This window comes from Budorcas taxicolor, chromosome 5 (genome assembly GCF_023091745.1).
Source record: "Budorcas taxicolor isolate Tak-1 chromosome 5, Takin1.1, whole genome shotgun sequence".
Classification (NCBI taxonomy): Eukaryota; Metazoa; Chordata; class Mammalia; order Artiodactyla; family Bovidae; genus Budorcas; species Budorcas taxicolor.
The window spans coordinates 42,154,327-42,180,491 of NC_068914.1; the positions used below are offsets into that span (position 1 = coordinate 42,154,327).

The 26,165-nt window shown below is 40.5% G+C and overlaps 1 protein-coding gene and 1 pseudogene across 1 annotated transcript in view; both read left to right on the forward strand.

Moving 5' to 3' along the window:
- FMN2 (formin 2) overlaps nucleotides 1-26,165 on the forward strand; it is a 359,973-nt gene that overhangs the window by 198,307 nt on the left and 135,501 nt on the right. Inside the window, exon 7 of the mRNA XM_052639523.1 lies at nucleotides 8,328-8,415. Coding sequence (XP_052495483.1) covers nucleotides 8,328-8,415 — 88 coding nt within the window. The remainder of the gene's footprint in view (nucleotides 1-8,327; nucleotides 8,416-26,165) is intronic.
- Nucleotides 14,151-15,128, forward strand: LOC128047367 (heterogeneous nuclear ribonucleoprotein A1-like; annotated as a pseudogene).

The following is a 26,165-nucleotide window of genomic DNA, read 5'->3' on the forward strand; positions in this document are numbered from 1 at the left end:
CAAATACATTAATTTAAAAACATTTATGCACTCCAGTGTTCATAGCAGCATTGTTTATCATAGTCAGGATCTGGAAGCAACCTACGTGTTCATCAACAGATAAATGGAAGGAAATGGCAACCCACTCCAGTATTCTTGCCTGGAGAATCCTATGGATGGAGGAGCTTGGTGGGCTACATTCTACGGGTCGCAAAGAGTCGGACACGACTGAGCGACTTCACTTTCACTTCACTACACACACACACACACACACACACACACACATGCATTCAGTTCAGTTCAGTTGCTCAGTCATGTCCGACTCTTTGTGACCCCTTGAATCACAGCACACCAGGCCTCCCTGTCCATCACCAACTCTGGGAGTTCACCCAAACTCATGTGCATTGAGTCAGTGATGCCATCCAGCCATCTCATCCTCTGTTGTCCCCCTCTCCTCCTGCCCCCAATCCATCACACACACATTTCTCAGCTATAAAAGAATGAACTTTTGCCATTTGCAGCAACATTATAGACTTAGAGGGCACTACGCTAAGTGAAGTAAGTCAGAGAAAGACAAATATGAAATCACTTATATGTGAAATCTAAAAATTACAGCAAGCTAGTGAATATAACAACAACAAAAAAAGATGGAGAGTCACAGATATAAAGAGCATATTAATGATTACCAGGAGGGAAGAGAGGGAGAGGATCAATAAAGGAGTAGGGGAGTAAGAGATATGAATTATAAGTATAAAATAAACTATAAGGATATACTGTATAGCATGGGGAATATAGCCAATATTTTACAATAACTGCAAATGGAACATCACCTTTAAAATTTGTAAATCACTATATTGTACACCTGTAGCTTATGTAATATTGTACATCAACTATAATTCAATAAAAATAGTAAATTAACAAATAAGCACACAGACACATATATACATGTATACAGAGAGAGAGAAAATTTTATTGTATATAAGCCTCATGGTTACTACAAACCAAAAATCTATAATAGATACACACAAAAATAGAGAAAAATATCTAACTGGTATCTAAAGGTACCTAATTCTAAAGATAGTCATCAACTCACAAGTGAACAAAAGAAAAGAACTATGAAAATAATTCAAAAAGTTAAAAAATGGCAATAAGTTCATATCAATAATTACTTTAAATGTACAAGGATTAAATGTTCCTATCAAAAGATGTAGATTGGCTGAATGGATACACAAACCAGACTCATATATGTGATACCTACAAGAGACCCACTTCAGATCTAAAGTCACACACAGACTGAAAGTGAAAGGAGTAAAAGGTATTCTGTATAAATGGAAATGAAAAGAAATCTGGGGTACCAGTGCTCATATTAGACAAAGTAGACTTTTAAAAAGATACTGTAACAATATACAAAAAACGACATTAAATAATGATCAAGGGATCAGTGCAAGAAGATATAACAATTGTAAGTGTATATGCACCCAATGTGCATGTAAATACATGGTCCATGTAAATACATGAAGAAAATATTAACAAACATATAGGGAGAAATTGATAATAACACCATAACTGTAGCAGACTTTATAGTCATTCTTACAGGTAATGAGATGTTATCTCATTCTGGTTTTGATTTGTATTTCCATAATGATTAGTGATGTTGAGCATCTTTTCATGTGTCTGTGGTCCATGTGTATGTCTTCTTTGGAAACTGTCTATTCTAGTTCTCTGCCAATGTTTTAATCAGGTTATTTGAGGTTTTTTGGTGTCGAGTTTTATGAGTTCTTTGGATAGTTTGAATATTAACTCCTTATCAGATACATCATTTGGAAATGTCTTCATCCATTCAGTTAGGCAGCCTTTTTTGTTGTTCTTAGTTTCCTTCTGGCTTCCCTGGTGGCTCAGCTGATACGGCCACCTGCAATACAGGAGACCTGGGTTCGATCCCTGGGTTGGGAAGATCCCCTGGAGAAGGGAATGGCAACCCATTGTATAGATTCCCTATACAGTCCATGGGGTCACAAAGAGTCGGACACAACTGAGCAACTTTCATTTTCACTTTAGTTTCCTTCACTGTGCGAGAATTTTTTAGCTTGATGTAGTCCCATTCATTTGCTTTTGTTTTCCTTACCTGAGGAGACATATCCAAAAAAATATCGCTAAGACTGATGTCAAAGAGCATAGTGTGTAAGTTGCTCAGTCGTGTCCAGCTCTGCGACCCCATGGACAGCTCACCAGGCTCCTCTGTCCATGGGATTCTCCAGGCAAGAATACTGGAGTGGGTTGCCACTTTCTTCTCCAGGAGATCTTCCTGACTTAGGGATTGAACCCAGTTCTCCTGCACTGAAGGAGATTCAAAGAGCATATTGCTTGTGTTTTCTTCTAGTAGTTTTATGGCTTCCAACGTTATGCTTAAGTCTTTATACATTTGGTGTGAGAAAGTAGTCTGCTTTGGTTATTTTGCATAAAACTGTCCAGTGTTTAAAGAGTCCCTTGGACTGCAAGGAGATCCAGCCAGTCCATTCTGAAGGATATCAGCCCTGGGATTTCTTTGGAAGGAATGATGCTAAAGCTGAAACTCCAGTACTTTGGCCACCTCATGCAAAGAGTTGACTCATTGGAAAAGACTCTGATGCTGGGAGGGATTGGGGGCAGGAGGAGAAGGGGACGACAGAGGATGAGATGGCTGGATGGCATCACTGACTCGATGGAGGTGAGTCTGAGTGAACTCCGGGAGTTGGTGATGGACAGGGAGGCCTGGCGTGCTGCGATTCATGGGGTCGCAAAGAGTAGGGCACGACTGAGCGACTGAACTGAACTGTCCAGTTTTTCCAACACCATTTATTTAAGAAATCGTCTTTTCTCATTATATATTTTTGCCTCCTTTGTTGTAGGTAAATTTGACCGTATAAGCTCAGGTTTATTCTTATAGTCTCTGTGCTGTTTCATGGATCTATGTGTCTGTTTTTTGTGCCAGCATCATCATGTTTTGATTAAGGTAGCTATAGCACAGTTTGAAATCAAGGAATGTGATACCTCCAGCTTTGTTCTTTCTAAAGTTTGTTTTGGCTACTTGGAGTCTTTTGTGTTTCCATGCAAATTTAGGTTTATTTGTTCTAGTTCTGTGAAAAATGCCAGTAGTATTTTGACATGGATTGCATTGAATCTGTAGATTTCATTCTAGAATATTCAAATTTGCTAAATCTGTATTTTCTGCATTTCATCTAAGAGTTCTGAGATCATTTTGTAGGAGTCAGGTCCTTCGTTTCCATTGTCTATGTAGTTACTGGATTCTAAAAATATTGTAGTTTGGTAGCTTCAAATTTTTGTTATTTAGTGTGTTAAAAGAGATGGGGAGAGAGAGAGATAAATGATGATGGTGCTTTTTTTAATATTAGGTCAAATAACTCTAGGGAATTGTGGAATTGATCCTTTTAGACATCTGTTCTCTCCCATATGCTTTTTGGAAGGTGATTGATAATTATTCTTCCTATCTATAATTTTTTGCATTTAAATGTAACATATAGCTTTTAATCTAGTTCATTTGAATTATACAAGGAGAAGCAAGTTCGAAGTATGAGCTGTGAAACAGTCTATGAAGAGGTTATGTAACCTTCCTTTATTGATGAGCCTCTTAGGTTTAAAAGACAAGAGTGTGGCATGGAAATATTGACACTTTTAGAGGTGGCAATTGGATATTAGTTTGGAGAATGAATAGGAAGAGATGAGACTCATTATTTATTTGAAAATCACCTGAAATGCTTTTTTTTTTTTTAATAGCTTTATTTTTTCTTACAAAATCAGAAGTCTGGAAGCTGAGAGTACAGATATGGTGCAGTAGCCATTTTTTAACAGGATGAAGAAAATAATTCATGTAATTCTTTAAACAATTTTTATCCTTTTTTAATGCTGATTGATTCTTTCTCTGCTCAGATCTCTGACAAGCAGGTTTTTTATAGAGATTTTGCATTTTTAATAAATTCTCATGTGATTATGATGCCTGCTGTTGCAGGAAATATACCTTGAGAACTACTGGACTAGATTTGGGCAGACCAATTAGGAATCTCTTGCCTCAATCTATGCAAGTTATAATATGGAAGTAAATGCTGATATTAGAGTTGAAAGAGGAAGGGATGGCTTTCAAAGCTGTATCAAAGTTAAAACTGACAGGACTTGTTAGACCAGAACATGCAGGGGTAGGAGGGGAGCTGGCTCTAGAATGATTTCTGGATTTCTGGCTTTGATGGTGGATTGAAAGCAGTGGTGCATGATCTCAACATATGGAATAAAAGAGGAGAAACTGAGTAGGTTTGGAGATTGGGATTGATGATAAGTTTTAGGGGTGGCATTGATAAGTTTCATATTAGACATGTCAAATGAAAATGTGTGTGGGTAATCAAAGTGGAGATGTTTGTTAGGAAAATATCAATAGGACACAGCTGAGGTGAAGATGGCTGTTAAAAGAATACAGTTATGTAAATGCAGGCATATATGTTGGAGGAGAAAATATACATCATATATTGAAGAGAATATGGAGCTGAGAATAGAACTCTGGGATACGCCAATATTCAATGTAAAATCAGAATAGTTCACTTTAAAAAGGCCTTAGGACTAGCAGGAACCCTGCAGTAGAGAGTGACAACTTTAAAAATAAAATAGCCAGTTGTCTCACTAGCAAAAGTTTATTTGGAAATTGTAGGAAGACTTGTAATTGGGGAAATAAATACAAGCTTTGGACTATAGGGAAATACTGAGGACAAAGGGGAGGAGCTTGTACAGAGAAAAAGAGGAGTGGGCAAGGCTGTTCTCTATGAAAATTCACTGGAGGAAAGTGAGAGTTCAGCTTTCTCATTGGCTGTGCTAGAGTTTTCCATTGGCTGAGCTTGTTACCCAGCAGGAAGAACATCTCCCTTCCTCCTACCAGGGAATTTTTAAAGCCCCCTCCCTTCGGAGATGGGCTTCCCTGGTGGCTCAGATGGTAAAGAATCTGCCTGCAATGTAGGAGACCAGGGTGTGGTCCTCAGGTCAGGAAGATCCCATAGAGAAGGGAATAAGAACCCACTCTAGTATTCTTGGTCAGAGAATCCCTTAGACAGAGGATCCTGGTGGCCTGATCCATGGGACTGCATTGAGTCAGACACGACTGAGTGAGTTAACACATACACACACACACCCTTTGAAGCTAGGGGGACCCTCCCTTCTTGTTCAGGGTAATTGGTAGGCATGAGAGCTCCCTTTGCTGGCCTTCCCAAGGCCAATTTTAGTTGAGGCTTAGAAATTGCTTTTAACCAAAGTTTTTGTAAGGGTGTAATCAACATGTCAGCTCTGCAGGAAGGTCAAATGACATATGGATGCAGCCATTTCTGTGCATTTAGGAATCAGGGATGATAGAAAATCGTAGGAAAAGCAGTTTTGTCAGAGTAGCACAGATGGGATCCAGATTATATTTATTTGAAGTTAGAAACATTTTTAGAACAGAATACATGCCTTCTGCTTTTCTGATATTAAGTTTCTATTTTTTCATCTCTTAACAGGATATGGTTATTGATTTAAAAATAGTTTAGGTGAATGGATTTAAATTCAAGTTCTAAGTTGAATAAAGTATTTAAAGAGCAAACTGAGAATCAATTTCTATGGCTTTTCTGTTATGAAGTGCTGCCTCTCGTGAGGTATTAATGTCCCTTTCCTCAGGAAGCTTGCAGAAATAACTGTGGAGTTTTTGTGGTTAAGAAGAGGTGGCAAGAATACACTGAAGTACTGTGCATAAAAGGCCTTAATGACCTGGATAACCATGATGGTGTGGTTACTTACCTAAAGCCAGACATCCCGAAGTGTGAAGCCGAGGGGGTCATAGGAGGCCTTACTATGAACAGAGCTAATGGAGGTGACAGAATTCCAGCTGAGCTATTTCAAATCTTAAAAGATGAAGCTACTATAGTGTTGCACTCAATGAGCCAGCAAACTTGGAAGACTGCAGTAGCCACAGGACTTGAAAAGGTCAGTTTTCGTTCCAATCTCAGAGAAGGGCAAGGCCAAAGACTGTTCAAACTACCATACAGTTGCACTCATCTCACATGCTAACAAGGGAATGCTCAAAATCCTTCAAGCTAGGCTAAAATAGTACATGAACTGAAAACTTCCAAATGTTCAAGCTTAATTTAGAAAAGGCAGAGGAACTAGAAGTCAACTTGCCAACATCTGTTGGATCACAGAAAAAAACAAGAGAATTCCAGAAAAACTTCTGCTTCATTGACTACACTAAAGCCTTTGACTGTGTGGATCACAACAAATTGTGGAAAATTCTTAAAGTGATGGGAATACCATACCACTTTACCTGCCTCCTGAGAAACTTGTATGCAGATCAAAAAGCAACAGTTTGAACTGGACATGAAACAACAGACTGGTTCAAAGTTGGAAAAGGAGTACGCCAAGGCTGTATATTGTAACCCTGTTTATTTAACTTCTATGCAGTGTATATCATGCAAAATACCTGGCTGGATGAAGCACAAGCTGGAATCAAGATTGCTGGGAGAGATATCAACAACCTCAAATATACAGATGATACTACCCTAATGTCAGAAAGCAAAAAGGAACTAAAGAACCTCTTGATGAAGGTGAAAGAGGAGAGTTATAAAGCTGGCTTAAAAGTCAACATTCAAAATGCTAAGAGCATGGCATCCAGTCCCATCACTTCATGGCAAAAAGAAGGGGAAACCATGGAAACAGTGGCAGATTTTATTTTCTTGGGCTCCATAATCACTGCAGATCGTGACTGCAGCTATGAAATTGAAAGTCACTTGCTGCTTGGAAGAAAAGCTATGACAAACCTTGACAGCATGTTAAAAAAGAGAGATATAACTTTGCTGACAAAGGTCTGTGTATAGTCAAAGCAATGGTTTTTCCAGTAGTCATGTATGGATGTGAGAGCTGGACCATAAAGAAGGCTGAGTGCTGAAGAATTTGATGCTTTTTAATTGTGGTGCTGGAGAAGACTCTTGAGAGTCCCTTGGACAGCAAGGAGATCAAACCAGTCGATCCTAAAGGAAATCAACCCTGAATATTCACTGAAAGAACTGATGCCTGCTGCTGAAGCTGGAGCTCCAATACTTTGGCCACCTGATGGGAAAACCTGAGTCATTAGAAATGACCCTGATTCTGGGAAAGATTGGAGGTATGAGGAGAAGGAAGCAACAGAGGATGAGATGGTTGGATGGCATCACTGATTCAATGGACATGAGCTTGAGCAAACTCCAGGAGATAATGAAGGACAGGGAACCCTGCTCTGCTGCAGTCCATGGGGTTGCAAAGAGCTGGACATGACTTAGCGAGTGAACAACTTCTGAAAGGGTTTGTTTTATTCTCTACCCATATCCGTGATAGGAACCAAGAATGCTATTATTCCTGTTAAGAGTATTATGCTGTAATTTATGTGACAGTTGGCCAGGATTATTTTACTAGTTTCCTAACTGATCAATTTAGGGCAGCTATCACTTCTGGAATTTGACCATAAACATTTTTCTTTTACTGTAGTGTTCTTCCGAGCAAATTTATCATGGAATCCTGAGAGTAAATAGAAGTCGCTGCCCTACACATGATTGGTATCTGGTGTAATAGTGTCATAAGTAGGAATTGTCAGTGGCGTATTATTGTCTGGAAAACATAATTTAAACATGCCCAATCTGTGTTAGGAAACTTATTGGGTTTCTGTGGGCTAATTCTTCTGGACTCTGGAAAGATCTGAGATTGAGCTAACACAACCCATTGGATTTGATGATTGTATCACTGTTAATTGGAAAGTTCCTCACAAAATGTGGGCCAAATGCAGAATGAGAGCAATGGCCAGTAAAATAGTGAGCTTTCTCAAAATAAATAAATAAATAACTACATTAAACTGCATAAAAAAACTGCACGTATTCTATTTTGTAGTCAAACTAACCTGATCTAATAGACTCTTTGAGTACTTTTATTTTTCCTTTTACTGTTAGCCAATGTTTCAAGGTTCTGCATTTAAAATCAAAGAACACTTTTAAAATCTCAGACTGCAAATGATCAGATGTATAAGTGTTATTTTACAGAGACCAATCTAATTTTCTAGGCGGTTAGAAATTTCAGTGTTGGTAAATCAGGCCCTTAAAAGGCTGATGAGAAAAACAGTGGTAGGGATAATGAAGAGCAGGGTGAAGACGGGAATTTTGAAGACAGTAAATGCAAAATTCAAGAGCTCTTTCACGTTAGTTCTGATACTTCAACAATTCTAAGTTATTTGTTTCTCATTTAGGATAAAAATCACACGATATTAAACATATCACTGAGTTCAAGTAACATTTCTTCCTTTTCCTTTCTTTCTTGAGCAGGTTGTCAAGCTACTAAGCAACAAAAGGTCTCAAGCAGTTGGAATATTGATGTCTAGCCTTCACTTAGATATGAAAGATATACAACATGGTAAGTGAAAAATGGGCTTCCCCTCTGGCTCAGCAGGTAAAGAATCCACCTGCAATGCAGGAGACAGTCTGCAGTGTCGGAAATGAGAGTTCTATCCCTTGGTTGGGAAGACCCCCTGGAGAAGAAAATGGCAACCCACTCCAGTATTCTTGCCTGGGAAATCCCATGGACAAAGGAGCCTGGTGAGCTACAGTCCAGGGGGTCACAAGAGTCAGATGCAACTTAGTGACTAAAACATCACCAAGTGAGAAATAAAATTTCAGCTTTTGAATATTCAAATTTGGGCTGATGTGGAAAATTATTTCATACTTAGATTTTCTGTATGTATTGAGATTAGTATGTTTCCTGTGAGTGCTACCACACTTTCTGCCATGATTGTTTTTGAAAGGGTTATGGGTAATTTGACTTTTCTGTTATTTCTCTATCTATAAAAAGAGCCTAATTCTCATGTGACATGTTTAGTCTGCATTAGTAAATACTTAACTTTTGATTCATAAGAAATGCTAGTCCCACCGTGCTCTGTACCTGATTGACTGCTCCATGCCACGTCCGAAAAAGGACTGGTGAACACTCCTGAGATCCAGGTGCGGGCTGTGTCTCAGTCCCTGATGTTATGCCCAAGTCGCGAAATCTCCCAATGACCACCAGGGAGCCGATATCCGATGCAAAAGCGAGAGAGTTTTATTACCAAGCTCGAGCTGGGGCTCCCACTGATACCGACGCAGCAGCTATAGGGAGGAGCCCTGAGCTCTGGGTTACATTGCTTATATAGGGTATTATCGCGTGAAAAATTCAAAAAACGGGAGTCTCCGGGTCTGATTGGTCACCTTCTGGTGAAGGGTTAGGTGTTGAGTTCTGATTGGTTCTCCTTTCCCGGGCTTGACTCGAATTTCCCAGGCTGGCCAAGGGTTCTGATTGATTCACAGGTGGTGGGGTGAGGTCAGGGGATTTCCAAAGGCTCTTTTCCCGGAACCTTACAAAATGGAGTAGCTTAGGTCCTTCACCTGACAGTACCTGGGGAGGATGGTCCACAGGAGAGGAAAATCTCTGAGGGTGAGTCTCAGATGTTTGCTGAGCTAACACAGAGAAGAGGAAGTAAACCCAAGACTTTCTAATCTATCAGCTAAAACCAGTGTAGGAGTTACAGGAAAGCTTCTTTAGATTGTTCTTTCTAAAATGATCTTATGATTGGAGATGTCAAAGAGTAGACTGGATTGCCATATGTAGTGATTAAACGAAAGCTCAGAGCTGTTCAAGAGACTACATGACCATTTGTCTCAGATGCGCGTAAGGCAAAGAGTGGGTGATGGGGTGTGTCCTCTTCCTCCTCTGGTTCTGATAGGCCATGAGATGCTGAAGGAATCACTAAAGCAGCTTTATTATGTATAACTTTTTAGTGTGGACAAGTGGTCCCTCTTTTTTCAATTCCTTGGATGACTAGAATGTAACCCCTAGGCTTCTCTACCCGTGTTATTTTTTCTAGTATCCATCAAAGATAGTTTCAAATTACTCTTGGCCACTTATATATTGTTGATTATCCAGACCCATGGAAACAGTGATATGGTGACCTTTTGTTATTTCTTTAATGGTGCTGTTTTAATTTACATCTTTAACCAGGCTTATAAAATATTCTCTATATTTGGAATTAGGATGGCTTTTACCATTTTTAAAATGTTTTTTGTGTCAGTGTTTTAATACTAGACTCTACTTTGCTCTAGACAAATATCCCTATCCATATTCCATCACATTGTGCTGAAAGATACTGCCCAAGGTGAATAAATGAGTTAAATCTATATTCAAATGTCCCTTGAGCTGTTCTGAGCCTGAGAGTAGATTTAAAGCAGATAAATTTTCCAATGGAATGCCAATTTACCTGTTAACAAAATACGGTTTATAAATTGTGAAAAGATTTACTTGGCTTTCCAGCTTACCACTTTATGTATATGGATTCTATTTGGTTGGCTTAAAATATGTGCGGAGTAACTCATAAATAGCACAAGCTTGGCATGCCCTGTCACTAGCTGAGTAGCTCAACCACAATTTAAATTTTTATTAAACTGCTTTGATGGTGAGGAGAGTTTCCCAAGCTGAAGCATTGGGGGCCATTGTTATGGAACAGGATGCAAAGGCAGATGCCAGGAAGTATTAGATTGGTGCAAATGTAGTTGTAGTTTGGGACCATGAATTTTAAATCGTTATAACTAGGCTCAAACACATCTTTGTTAATCAAAATAGGAACCTTTATAATCAACACATTTTTGCCAGCGAGAAATGTTTGCCTATTCCTGTAGTGTAAAACTCTGTGCTTCAGGATTCAGTGAACTGTTGGAAAGCATTTTCTGCTTCCTGCTCATTGTGGAAGTGTTTTCCCTGCAAAAAGTTGTTGAGATACTTGAAGTGGTAATCAGTTGGCAAGAGATCAGATGAATATGGCCGACGAGGCAAAACTTCTTAGCCCAATTTGTTCAACTTTTGAAGCGTTGGTTGTGTGATGTGCAGTCGGGCATTGCCATACAGAAGAATTGGGCCCTTTCTGTTGATTAATGCTGACTGCAGGCCTTGCAGTTTTCAGTGCAGCTCATCAATTTGCTGAGCATACTTCTCAGATGTAATGATTTTGCTGGGATTCAGAAAGCCATAGTGGATCAGACTGGTAGCAGACCACCAAACAGTGACCATGACCCTTTTTTGGTGCACGTTTGACTTTCGGAAGTGCTTTGAAAATTCTTCTTGGTCCAGCCACTCAGCTGGTATTTGCCAGTTGTCATATAAAATCCACTTTTCATCACATGTCACAATCTGATCAAGAAATAGTTCATTTTTGTTGTGTAGAATAAGAGAAAATGACACTTCAAAATGACAATTTTTTTTGTTTTTTTTTAATTTTTATTTTATTTATTTATTTATTTTTAAGTTTTTTTATTTTTTTAATTTTAAAATCTTTAATTCTTACATGTGTTCCCAAACATGAACCCCCCTCCCACCTCCCTCCCCATAACATCTCTGTGGGTCATCCCCATGCACCAGCCCCAAGCATGCTGTATCCTGCGTCAGACAGACTAGCGATTCAATTCTTACATGATAGTATACATGATAGAATGCCATTCTCCCATATCATCCCACCCTCTCCCTCTCCCTCTGAGTCCAAAAGTCCGTTATACACAGCTGCGTCTTTTTTCCTGTCTTGCATACAGGGTCGTCATTGCCATCTTTCTAAATTCCATATATATGTGTTAGTATACTGTATTGGTGTTTTTCTTTCTGGCTTACTTCACTCTGTATAATCGGCTCCAGTTTCATCCATCTTATCAGAACTGAATCAAATGAATTCTTTTTAACGGCTGAGTAATACTCCATTGTGTATATGTACCACAGCTTTCTTATCCATTCATCTGCTGATGGACATCTAGGTTGTTTCCATGTCCTGGCTATTATAAACAGTGCTGCGATGAACATTGGGGTACATGTGTCTCTTTCAGTTCTGGTTTCCTCGGTGTGTATGCCCAGCAGTGGGATTGCTGGGTCATAAGGGAGTTCTATTTGCAATTTTTTAAGGAATCTCCACACTGTTCTCCATAGTGGCTGTACTAGTTTGCATTCCCACCAACAGTGTAGGAGGGTTCCCTTTTCTCCACACCCTCTCCAGCATTTATTGCTTGCAGATTTTTGGATCGCAGCCATTCTGACTGGTGTGAAGTGGTACCTCATTGTGGTTTTGATTTGCATTTCTCTAATAATGAGTGATGTTGAGCATCTTTTCATGTGTTTGTTAGCCATCCATATGTCTTCTTTGGAGAAATGTCTATTTAGTTCTTTGGCCCATTTTTTGATTTATGGTCAGCTCATGAGGCACTCAATGACATCGCTGACTTGATGGACTTGAGTTTGAGCTCCAGGAGATGGTAAAGGTCAGAGAAGCCTGGCATGCTGCAAGTCCACGAGGTTGCAGAGAGTCGGACACAACTGAGCAACTGAATGACAACACGAGGCACCCACTTATCAAGCTTTTTCACCTTTCTGTTTTGCTTCAAATGCAGCACAATGGTAGAGTGGTTGACGTTCAGTTTTTCAGCAACTTCTTGTGTAGTTGGAAATCAGCTTTGATGATGCTCTCAAGTGGTCCTGGTCAACTTATAATGGCTGGCCACTATGCTTTTCATCTTCAAGGCTCTTATCTCCTTTGCAATGCTTCTTGAACCACCATTGAACTGTATTAGCAGTTCCTGGGCCAAATGAGTTGTTGATGTTATAAGTTGTCTGCACTGATTTATAGCCCATTATTTACTCAATAGGAAAATCACTCGAATTTGCTTTCTGTCTAACATCATTTCCCTAGTCTAAAATAAGTATAAAATAAGCAGCAAGTAATAAGTCATTAGCAAAAAATAAAGTGAAAAATGTACATTAATATGATGTATATATATATTCATAACCATAATTTATTTAAGAAAAATAAGATAAACATAACCACATTCATTTAAGAATGTATTCTAATACCAAATGGCAAATTTCAACAGTGCAAAACTTCAGTTACTTTTGTATGTGTGTGTAGCGGAGTTTTATTACAGTGAAGAGGGGCAGAGAAAGCTTTAACATAGACATCAGAAGGGGTTGGAGAGTGCCCCCTCGCTAGTCTTCAGCAAGGGAGCTATATACTTTTTAAATTAGTTATTACAATAAATCAAAAGAATGTCTCAAGGTTGTAAAAATTTTACCAGACCCATTCTCACAATTTACATTTTAAAATAACAAACAGGATTAGTCAGAAGGTTTTCAGGAAGGAGAAACTGTCCTCAAGCAGTTACATATATGTTGTTATATAATCTTTAGTACACAGTTTAAGCTGAGTTGTGTTGTTGCTTAACCATCAGTTCAGGGCTTAAAGGAAAAAAAGTTTTATGTGACTAAGACTAAGGGATGTAAAGAAAAAAAAAAAAAAGGACGTTTGTCCTTTCCTCTTCCTTGAGAATTCCAGACCCCTCTCCCCTCCTCAGGGACCCTGGATTTCATAGCAACCTGCCTAAAAATTGACTCTCTTATTCCCCCCTTTTCTGTTAGGAACATTAAGTTGCCAAGGGAAAGGGGTGTCATTTTCATTCCATAACTACTTCCTGCTGTGATGGGGTGCTATCCCTAAATTGTTGAGGCAATGTATTCTCTTAACCCTCATATTGAGGGTCTCCAATCCAGGGGCCCCAAATAATAGTTGAAGGAGGCTGTGGCACTCTAGTAGCCTGGACAACCATTTGTAACTTAAAAGCTTTCACACTGTTAGAAACAAATTCAGTTACATAGTTACAGATGCACAGAGCAAACAGTAAAAACAGAATAGTTAGAATTATTATGATTAAGATACTTTTCTACCATGGGGGGCTAGTTAACATTTCCCAAAGTGAGGTGACTGAGGCTTCAGGAGAATCCATAGCCTGAATCATCTTGTTCATGTATTTAGTAAAGTGAGTAACATTAGTACTCACAGTGCATCATGAGAAATGCTGGGCTGGAAGAAGCACAAGCTAGAATCAAGATTACCAGGAGAAATATCAATAACCTCATGTATGCAGATGATACCACCCTTATGGCAGAAAGTGAAGAAGAACTAAACAGCCTCTTGATGAAAGGGAAAGAAGAGAGTGAAAATGTTAGCCTAAAACTCAACATTCAGAGATACGTTCGTGAGGTTACTCCTTTCTGCCCGTGGACGCCGCCGAGAAAGCATCGTTGAAGTCTTCCTCGCCTCCACTGCCGTCATGTCTAAATCAGAGTCTCCCAAAGAGCCCGAACAGCTGCAGAAGCTCTTCATCGGAGGACTGAGCTTTGAAACAACCGATGAGAGTCTGAGGAGCCATTTTGAGCAATGGGGAATGCTCACAGACTGTGTGGTGATGAGGGATCCAAACACCAAGCGCTCCAGAGGCTTCGGGTTTGTCACATACACCACGGTGGAGGAGGTGGATGTGGCCATGAATGCAAGGCCACACAAGGTGGACGGAAGAGTTGTGGAACCAAAGAGGGCCGTCTCAAGAGAAGATTCTCAAAGACCTGGTGCCCACTTAACTGTGAAAAAGATTTTTGTTGGTGGCATTACAGAAGACACTGAAGAACATCACCTGAGAGATTATTTTGAACAGTATGGGAAAATTGAAGTAATTGAAATCATGACTGACTGAGGCAGTGGCAAAAAGAGAGGCTTTGCTTTTGTAACCTTTGATGACCATGACTCCGTAGACAACATTGTCATTCAGAAATACCACACTGTGAATGGCCACAACTGTGAAGTAAGAAAAGCCCTGTCTAAGCAAGAGATGGCTAGTGCTTCAGCCAGCCAGAGAGGTCGAAGTGGTTCTGGAAACTTTGGTGGTGGTCGTGGAGGTGGTTTTGGTGGGAATGACAACTTTGGTCGTGGAGGAAGCTTCATTGGTCGAGGTGGCTTTGGTGGCAGCCGTGGTGGTGGCAGATATGGTGGCAGTGGGGATGGATATAATGGATTTGGTAATGACGGAAGCAATTTTGGAGGTGGCGGAAGCTACAATGATTTTGGCAATTACAACAATCAGTCTTCAAATTTTGGACCCATGAAAGGAAGAAACTTTGGAGGAAGAAGTTCTGGCCTCTATGGTGGTGGAGGCCAATACTTTGCCAAACCACGAAACCAAGGTGGCTGTGGTGGCTCCAGAAGCAGCAGTAGCTATGGCAGTGGCAGAAAGTTTTAATTACTGCCAGGAAACAAAGCTTAGCAGGAGAGGAGAGCCAGAGAAGTGACAGGGAAGCTACAGGTTACAACAGATTTGTGAACTCAGCCAAGCACAGTGGTGGCAGGGCCTAGCTGCTACAAAGAAGACATGTTTTAGACAATACTTATGTGCATGGGCAAAAAACTCGAGGACTGTACTTGTGACTAATTGTATAACAGGTTATTTTAGTTTCTGTTCTGTGGAAAGTGTAAAGCATTCTAACAAAGGGTTTTAATGTAGATTTTTTTTTTTTTTTGCACCCATGCTGTTGATTGCTAAATGTAATAGTCTGATCATGACGCTGAATAAATGTCTTTTTCTTTTTTTAATGTGCTGTGTAAAGTTAGTCTACTCTGAAGCCATTTTGGTAAACTACCCCAACAGTGTGAAGTTAGAATTCCTTCAGGGTGATGCCAGGTTCATTTGAAATTTATTTACAGCCTGCTTGGTGGAGAAGCTGTTGTCTTCAGAACCTTGGTGTAGTTGAACTGACAGTTACTGTGTTGTGACCTGGAGTTCACCATTAAAAGGGTCACCCATGCAAAGTCATGGAGTTTTTTTTATTTTTATTTTTTGGTTATTAATGATTGTTGGCACATCCTATGCAATATATCTAAATTGAATTATGGTACCAGATAAAGTTATAGATGGGAATGAAGCTTGTGTATCATCCATTATCATGTGTAATCAATAAAAGATTTTATACCCCCCCCCCCCAAAAAAAAAACCTCAACATTCAGAAAACAGATCATGGCATCTGGTCCCATTACTTCATGGCAAATAGATGGGAAAACAATGGAAGCAATGAGAGACTTTATTTTGGGGGGCTCCAAAATCACTGCCAGAGAAGGCAATGGCACCCCACTCCAGTATTCTTGCCTGGAAAATCCCATGGACAGAGGAGCCTGGTAGGCTGCAGTCCATGGGGTCACTAAGAGTTGGACACGACTGAGCAACTTCACTTTCACTTTTCACTTTCATGCATTGGAGAAGGAAATGGCAACCCAATCCAGTGTTCTTGCCTGGAGAATCCCAGGGACGAGGGAGCCTGGTGGGCTGCCATCTATGGGGTCGCAGAGTTGGACACTACTGAAGCGACTTAGCGGTAGCAAAATCACTGCATGGTAACTGCAGCTGTGAAACTAAAAGATGCTTGCTCCTTGGAAGAAAAGTTATGACCAACCTAGACAACATATTAAAAAGCAGAGGCATTACTTTGTCAACAAAGGTCCATCTGATCAAGGCTACGGTTTTTCCAGTGGTCATGTATGGATGTGAGAGTTGGGCTATAAAGAAAGCTGAGCACTGAAGAATTGATGCTTTTGAACTGTGGCATTGGAGAAGACTCTTGAGAGTCCCTTGGACTGCAAGGAGATCCAACCAAGCCATCCCAAAGGAAATAAGTCCTGAGTGTTCATTGGAAGGACTGATGTTGAAGCTGAAACTCCAATACTTTGGCCACCTGATGTGAAGAGCTGACTCATTTGAAAAGACCCTGATGCTGGGAAAGATTGAGGACAGAAGGAGAAGGGGACAACTGAGGATGAGATGGTTGGATGGCGTCATCGACTCAATGGACATGAGTTTGGCTGAACTCCGGGAGTTGGTGATGGACAGGGAGGCCTGGCGTGCTGCAGTTCATGGAGTCACAGAGTCGGACATGACTGAGCAACTGAACTGAACTCGTATATATGTACAACGTTGGGTATGAATAATAGCACAAGTTCCTCCCTGTGAGGCTGTTAGAATATCTAAAGCCAATCTGTTTTGTAAAATCACCTTTCTCATTTGTATTTGTTCAGCATTAAGGGCTGAAATAGCTTTTTGAGAATCTCGTAAATCCTGTTGAGAGCATCAACTTGTAGCATAATATCTGTAGTTCCTAGAGAGGGAATGAATATTGCAGCCATATAATCATACCAGTGAAGTACAGACCTTGCCTAGCGAGTTTTACATGTGGCAGATTAGCAGGCTTCTCTGGAAGCTGTGAAGATATGAAGCCCTGAGTAAAAGGTAAACCTTGGGTGCATCTTCCTATCCAGCAAGGGGAAGCCATCCCCATAGGTAAGAGCCACATATCCAGTAAGTCCTGTTTGGGGCAAACCAGCATGTCTCAGATATCCAGTCCCAATAAGTCTGGCCAGGCAAAGGGAGGACCTGAACTGGGATTGGAGAACACAGGAATGATTACATTGCATATTTCTTGAGGCAAAAATACCAATTGTTTCCAATCATTATAATTATGTTGTTGGTTAACTTCTGGGGATGACTGTTTTTGTTCCCAGCATATGGGAATGTTAGATAGTAGGCATCTCTTTTCAGGAGTTAGCCATATGACCTCATCCCATATTTGATAAATATCAGGTAGGAAACCACCAGATATAGACCCATTTACCTTCTATGTGCAGAAAAATAGTCATTAAACCAAAATAAAAGTAAAAGTGAAAGTGAAGTTGCTCAGTTGTGTCCGACTCTTTGTGACCCTGTGGACTATAGCCCACTGGGCTCCTCTGTCCATGGGATTCTCCAGGCAAGAATACTGGAATGGGTTGCCATTTCCTTCTCCAGGGGATCTTCCCGACTCAGGGATCAAATCCAGGTCTCCTGCATTGCAGGCAGACGCTTTACCCTCCGAGCCACCAGGGAAGCCAAACCGAAATAATGTATAATCAAAGTTGAAAGTCACATTATGTGCATAGTCCCTGAGTGTGTAGTCGTTTGAGTCCCAATTTATTGTCAGAGGGTCTAGAATCTGTACTTTGGATGGGCTCTGAGCCCCAGAATCTATCAGTACAAAGTTCAGTTTGTTGGGTCAGGCAGGGACCTTTGTAAGCTTCCCAGGTGGCCCTAGTGGTAAAGAGCCTGCCGGGCAGTGCAGAAGAAGTAAGAGACCCAAATTCAGTCCCTGGGTCAGGAAGATCCCGTGGAGGAGGGCATGGCAACCCACTCCAGTATTCTTGCCTGGAGAATTCCATGGACAGAGGGGTCTGGTGGGCTACAGTCCATGGGGTTGCAAAGAGTCAGACATGACTGAAGCGACTGAGCACAAACGCAGATACTCTCAGGGCAGAGGCAGGCTCTGAGCTGGCTCATCTCTGAAGGTCGTCTCTTGCGTTTTGATTAAAATGCTGGTTCCTATCCTGTCAGCTCTTTGAAGCCGTTAAGATAGTTTTCAAATATATTTTGCTGAGCATTTTTAATTGTTCTCAATGGGAGGATTCCTTTAAATAATCCAGTATTGTTCTCAAAAATTGGTATTATGAGAGTAGCTATAGACTTGCAATTTAGTGAAAATAAACTGAATTTTCTGTACAACTTTTGATCCATAAGGTGTCAGTGCAGTATTCACAACTCTCAGGTCCATTTTCATAGATAACGTTAGCTGTAAAAGAATTCTGAATTTCATAAGGCTCAGCTTTATCCTCCCAGCCCCTAGTCTCACTGCTGGGTAGAGTATCCGTGTGGTTTATCATCCAGGGTGCGATACTTCTGAGAGTGGAAGGGGTGCCATTAATAATGCTGCTTGGAAGTGGACATTTTCCAGGCACACAGGTAGTAGGGTCAGACAAAGCAATTTCTGATCTAATTCTCTCTTGTTTAGATATTTATTAAACCAACGTTTATTGCCCAGCAGGAACACAAGAGTTTGAAAAGCCTGCTCTGTAACCCTGAGGTTTCCTGGCTGTCTGTACTTAGAGATCCTCGCACCAGTATCTTTTCTGAAAGATTTGCTCTGTGCCAACGCAGTCACACCACAGAGCAAGGGATCTGTTGCCCTCAGTCTGCACAAGACACTGGAAATCCAGCATAGCCAGGCCCGCACGCACCCAGGCTGTTAGGGACAGAGCCTCCTTAAGGACCCCAGCTGTGGGCTCCTGCATGGGGCTCTCATGCTCTTGTGCATCTCTAAGAAGGTTCATCTCATCCACAGGCCTGTGTGCCTTTCATGTCACCAGCAGACGCCCGTTTCAGATGTTAGTGTGGCGGGTATGTCTGAAGACCTTGCAGGAGCTGCCTCTGGAGCATGGCTTTTCTTACGGGAGTGCCACCAGTCACATGGGGGCCCAGGCACTGAAGTGTTAACTGCTCACCTACCCTCTTCCACTCCCTTGGTGCACACATGTCAGCAGTGATTACAGATAGAGTGGTGAGACACACTTAAGAAAGTGTGTAAAGATCCCTCACAGGGAAGTGTGTGTCACTGTCCCTCCAGGACACTGACCCCTGGTTCCTTCCCTCCTTGTCCTGCCTTTCCCGTATAAAGCCAGTTGGTATTGTTGGCACAAGGGCAATGAATACTAACGTATGTCATTGAAATTTCTATCGCATTTAAATATGATTTATGTAAAACTGCATAGTATTCCATCAGCAATATAGTTGATAAGGTAAATGAAACATGGTTATTTTTATTATTTGGTCTCTAAGCTTAATGATTGCTTTTCAAACACTTTTTTATTTTTTAAAAAATGTAGTTAAGGATACCTTATAAGGACAATAACATGCTTTTAGATTTAAATCAGAAATTCCTGTGACATCTGTCTATTTCTGACTCTTCATTGGATCCTGTGTTGTGGATGTTTTGATATTCGCTCGGTTGACCCATTTAAAGGGGCTCAGGGCTAAGGAGCCTCATCCTGACCATTGTATAGGAAGGAATTGCCTGAGGTTGTAGGTGCTTAAAAAGGTTGGTGGGAATGCAAACTAGTACAGCCACTATGGAGAACAGTGTGGAGATTCCTTAAAAAATTGCAAATAGAACTGCCTTATGACCTAGCAATCCCACCACTGGGCATACACACTGAGGAAACCAGAATTGAAAGAGACACGTGTCCCCCAGTGTTCATCGCAGCACTGTTTATAATAGCCAGGACATGGAAGCAACCTAGATGTCTATCAGTAGACGAATGGATAAGAAAGCTGTGGTACATATACACAATGGAGTATTACTCAGCCATTAAAAAGAATACATTTGAATCAGTTCTAATGAGGTGGATGAAACTGGAGCCGATTATACAGAGTGAAGTAAGCCAGAAAGAAAAACGCCAATACAGTATACTAACACATATATATGGAATTTAGAAGATGGTAACGATAACCCTGTATGCAAGACAGGAAAAGAGACACAGATGTATAGAACAGTCTTTTGGACTCTGTGGGAGAGGGAGAGGGTTGGATGATTTGGGAGAATGGCATTGAAACATGTATAATATCATATAAGAAACAAATTGCCAGTCCAGTTTCGATGCAGGATACAGGATGTTTGGGGCTGGTGTACTGGCATGACCCAGAGGGATGGTATGGGGAGGGAGGTGGGAGGGGGGTTCAGGATGGTGAACACGTGTACACCCGTGGCGGATTCATGTTGATGAATGCAAAACCAACACAATATTATAAAGTAATTAGCCTCCAATTAAAATAAATAAATTTAAATTAAAAAAAAAGAAACAGAATAGAAAACCTTAAAAAAAAAAAAGAAAAAAATGGTAATTGCTTCTGACAAACAGGAGATATATTCTAAAATCTTTCATAATCAAATCTTTTTGTTAGTATCCAAAGATATGGAATTCAGTATTGAATTTTACACTCCCACCCCATTGTTACTGATGGTTGTGTAAAATGGTCCAGTTAATTTCTCTTTTGCAGGGAAGAGAATTGCAGCTTATAGATCAAGCGTATCTGAGGCTTCCCCTTAATAAGGACACCCGTCCATCGGACTCCTTGTTCAGTGTTGTCTATAGTTGTTAGCTTGTCTCAGAGTGAGGACCTCTGTTATCTAATAAAATGCAAAACCAGAACTGGTAGGAGAACATAATACTTTTGGCCACCAATATGGAATTTTAAAACTTTGGAGAATATCAATTTAGTAAATTTGGTCTCTTGCTTTAAGGGTCATTTTATATATTGCCCTGTTTGCTTATTGATTCTATTTCTTAGAGAAAAGAAATTGTGGGTTTCTTTTTCACATCTGTGAGTTAAGTGAGGAAAATTTTTTTAAAATAAATGATTAATGGAGTTGCTCATTCTTGATGGAACCAAGCAAGGATAAAGAAAAAAAATTTTATATAAAAAGCAATCTAGGCTACGGCTATCAATGAACTGAAGCATATTGTGATTATTTATGAGTCTGGTGGTACCTCTAGATGGAATTTCCTGTGCCCCCCTTTTAGGAACCAGTTGCTCAGAGAGTATGTAGGGAAACACAGAGTATCTCCCTGGTGTGGTCCTTGGGGATGCCTGCTTTCCTTTTGACTAACCATCTAAACACATTTCTTCTTAGCATCTCTGCTTCCCTGGGTTTCCCTCCGCTTTCTGGTATAGTCTAGCACCATTGGGGACATGGGTTCTGGGACCAGGCAGGCCCCCTGTTTTCTATTATGGATGGCATGTTCACTCCCCTCCTCTCCATTCCTACATTGAAGTCCTAACTTTCAATGTGATGGTATCCAGAAGTGGGGCCTTTGGAATTAATCAGGTTGAGGTGAGGTCAAGAGGCTGGAGCCCCCATCATGGGATTAGCATCCTAATAAGAGGAGGGAAAACCAGGACTCTGCCAGCAAGCAAGAGAATCCACCCCAGTTCCAGTCTCTGGAACTCTGAAAACTGAATTCTTGTTGTTTAAACCATCCAGTCTAAGGCAGATTTGGAGCTCAGCTCTGCCACTGGTTAGGTGGGTAAATCTGGGCAAATGTCTTCCTCATCTCTGTTCCACAGTTTCCTCAGTAGTAAAAATGGCTGTAAAATGAGTTATTTCCTATAAATATGTGCATGTGCACTCACGTGCAAGCACTCACACAAGCACACATAGATATTCAGACGCATACTCACACATGCATGCTAACTGGCGCACACACACATACAATACCCTTCCTTCATTCCTTAGGGAATGAGCTTTGTTTTCCAGATGTGGGAGTATTTGAAACTCCAGCTGGCCACCCATGGAGGAGGGAGAGTGTAAAGGTTTTATTCCTCCTTCCTTGCTCTGAGTGGTTCCACTACAAACGTTGCCTGGGAGACAGCCTTGTGATGGAATTCTCAAGTGAGAAATGAGAGGGGAGAGATGGGAGTTCAAGTTCAGGGGGAATGTAAATGAGGCAAATTTGATTGTCCTTAGCTTGGGTTTTCCATCACTATTACTGAAACACTGAGTTAGTACTGGGTTGTGTCCATTTCTGTTTCCTGAATGGAGACAGATATGAGAGTTATGTGTATCAGCCACTCTTCAAAGTTGGCTCTGTGGTTTTTGGCTCAGATGGTAGATAATCCACCTACAGTGCAGAAGTGAATTGAAGTCGCTCAGTCGTGTCCAACTTTTTGTGACCCCATGGACTGTAGCCCACCAGGCTCCTCTGTCCATGGGATTCTCCAGGCAAGGATGCTGGAGTAGGTTGCCATTTCCTTCTCTAGGGGATCGTCCCGACCCGGGGATCGAACCCAGGTCTCCTGCATTGCAGGCAGACGCTTTAACCTGTGAGCCACCTGGGAAGCCCTGGTGCAGTTTGTTTGACTCTTGAAAGGCTGGGATGTCCTGTAACCATGTGCTTTCTCATCACCATATCTGTGCTATGTGTCACCACACCCCACACGCATTGCTGGTGGGTACTGGAGGCAGGGAAGATGGCAGTGGGGAGGGGTTAGGTTTTGGTGGTAGGGTGAACCTTGGTGATGGGTGTGAGCAGAATCTAAGTACATGGACAGATGATTCTGTTTCTTGCTTTGACATACTATTTTCCTGAAAGGTGAACTAGTTTCTAGCTTTGAGGGTAAAGTATGAGAACACTTAAAAATGAGGAAATGCCCTTTCTAAACTGCCAGAACTGTGTAGGATGTTTTGTGGTGACTCTATCCCTGAGTGTTCTGGTAGCTTCTGGTGGAGCAGTTCTTTTACCCCTCTGCCTGCCACTGAATAATAGTTTTCTTATGAAACTGTGTTACAGTTGCATTCTTAACCTTTCTTAAAGTAACAAAGTATGTCAAAAATGATGCTTTTCTTCTTCCATCTTTAATATTAAAATGGCTGCACAAAAATTCACCAATTTTGGTGTTTTTTTTTAAATGCACACTGATATGACAATATAGAATACAATCTAAGAAAATGATTTCAAATGAAGTTAAGGACAACTAAGTGCTACTGGAGCCATCTTATAGAAAAAAATCAAATGGACTTTTTGGCCAACCCAATATATTGGCACACAGGTTAAGGTAGGGGAAATTTAGTCACTGAAAATTAAAAATGCATCAAAAATAAATAAAACTTCAGTTCAGTTCAGTTGCTCAGTCGTGTCCAACTCTTTGTGACACCATGGACTGAAGCACACCAGGCCTCCCTGTCCATCACCAACTCCTAGAGCTTACTCAAACTCATGTCCATTGAGTCAGTGATACCATCCAACTATTTCATCCTCTGTCATCCCCTTCTCCTCCTGCCTTCAATCTTTCCCAGCATCAGGGTCTTTTCAAATGAGTCGATTCTTTGCATCAGGTGGCCAAAGTATTGGAGTTTCAGCTTCATCATCAGTACTTCCAATGAATATTCAGGACTGATTTCCTTTAGGATGGACTGGTTGGATCTCCTTGCAATCCAAGGGACTCCTAAGAGCCTTCTCCAACACCACAGTTCAAAAGCATCAATTCTTCAGCACTCAGCTTTCTGTATAGTCCAACTCTCACATCCATACATGACTACTGGAAAAACCATAGCTTTGACTAGATGGACCTTTGTTGGCAAAGTGATGTCTCTGCTTTTTAATATGCTGTCTAGGTTGGTCGTAGCTTTTCTTCCAAAGAGCAAGCGTCTTTTAATTTCCTGGCTGCAGTCACCATCTGCAGTGATTTTGGAGCCCAAGAAAATAAAGTCTGTCACTGTTTCCATTGTTTATCCATCTATTTGCCATGAAGTGATAGGACCAGATGCCATGATCTTAGTTTTTTTAATGTTGAGTTTTAAGCCAACTTTTTCACTCTCCTCTTTCACTTTCATCAAGAGGCTCTTTAGTTCTTTGCTTTCTGCCATAAGGGTGGTGTCATCTGCATACCTGAGGTTATTGATATTTCTCCCAGCAATCTTGATTCCAGCTTGTGCTTCATCTAGCTCAGCGTTTCTTGTGATGTACTCTGCGTATAAGTTAAATAAGCAGGGTGACAATATACAGCCTTGACATACTCCTTTCCCTATTTGGAACCAGTTTGTTGTTCCATGTCCAGTTCTAACTGTTGCTTCCTGACCTGCATACAGGTTTCTCAAGAGGCAGGTCAGGTGGTCAGGTATTCCCATCTCTTGAAGAATTTTCCAGTTTGTTGTTATCCACACATTCAAAGGCTTTGGCATAGGCAGTAAAGCAGAAGTAGATGCTTTTCTGGAACTCTCTTGCTTTTTCAGTGATCCAGCGGATGTTGGCAATTTGATCTTCTGTTCCTCTGTCTTTTCTAAATCCATCTTGAACATCTGGAATTTCATGGTTCATGTATTGTTGAAGCCTGGCTTAGAGAATTTTGAGCATTCCTTTGCTAGTGTGTGAGATGAGTGTAACTGTGCAGTAGTTTGAGCATTCTTTGGCAATGCCTTTCTTTGGGATCAGAATAAAACTGACCTTTTCCAGTCCTGTGGCCACTGCTGAGTTTTCCAAATTTTCTGGCATATTGAGTGCAGCACTTTCACAGCATCATCTTTTAGGATTTGAAATAGTTCAAATGGAACCCATCACCTGGCACTAGCTTTGTTTATAGCGATGCTTCTTAAGGCCCACTTGACTTCACATTCCAGGATGTCTGGCTCTAGGTGAGTGATCACACCATCATGATTATCTGGGTCGTGAAGATCTTTTTTTATAGTTCTTCTGTGTATTCTTGCCACCTCTTCTTAATATCTTCTGCTTCTAAATAAAACCTAGCTATAACAAAATATTTCAGAAAGGCTGAAGTATGAAGAGAAGTGAAATTAGGCCCAACACATGTGAATCAAAAAAGCAAGAGTTATGATCTTGATATGTGACAACTTAAAATTTGGGCCAGGAACATTATGTGAACAACAACAAAACAATGAAAACATATTCTTAATACTAACAGCTATAATTCACAATGAAATTATAATAGATTTGAATTTATGTCCCTCTAAATACAGATGCAACTACATAAGAAAGAAACTATGTAGTACTTACAAGGAGATACAAGCACATTAATAAGAGCAACTTTAAACCGCTTTCGTCAAAACAGATCAAGAGGAAAAATACAAATAAGGATTTAGAATATATAAACAGAAGAGATTATATCTTATATACTATATAGTTATATCCTGTCTTCTTAAGGTACATGAACTATTTATGACTATTGACTATTAAGTTGCAACAAAAATGTCAAACAATGTCATAACACAAACTTATTTCCTCATCTCATACCGTAAACTATTAATGGATTAAAAAAACCAGCTGTGAACTTATAACCTGTGATGGAGAAAATCGAAGTTTACACACTTAAACTTGGCACGTTCCTTTCATTGTATTACAGATGGTTTTGACTAAAAACCTGGGTCTCACAAAAACTTTTTCCAAAATATTTAAATGTACAGAAATCTAAAGAACACACATATTTATCATGATCCACTTGGAATAATTGTGTGATTTACTCAACATGTTAATATGTATAAAATGTGGTGGGCTGGTTATGTGTGTGTTAAGTCATGCTTGGTCATTTGTTCAGTTATGAAGGTTTTCTGTTTTCTCTGTTGATATATATATTTATATGTGAGGGTTAGTTTGATGGCTCATTGTCCAGAGGAATAAAATAACCGATAATCATGGAGGACATTAGGATTTCTCTTATGTGATTTCTTTTAACTAATTAATTTGACTGCCTCAGGTCTCAGGTGCAATGCATGGAACCTTTAGTGCATCATGCAGGATCTCTTATTGCAGCTCACAGACTCTAGTGGTGGCGCATGGCACCACTCAGTAGCTGCAGCTTAGTTGCAGTGCGTGGCATATGAGACTTTAGTTCCTGGATCAAGGATCAAACCCATGTCCC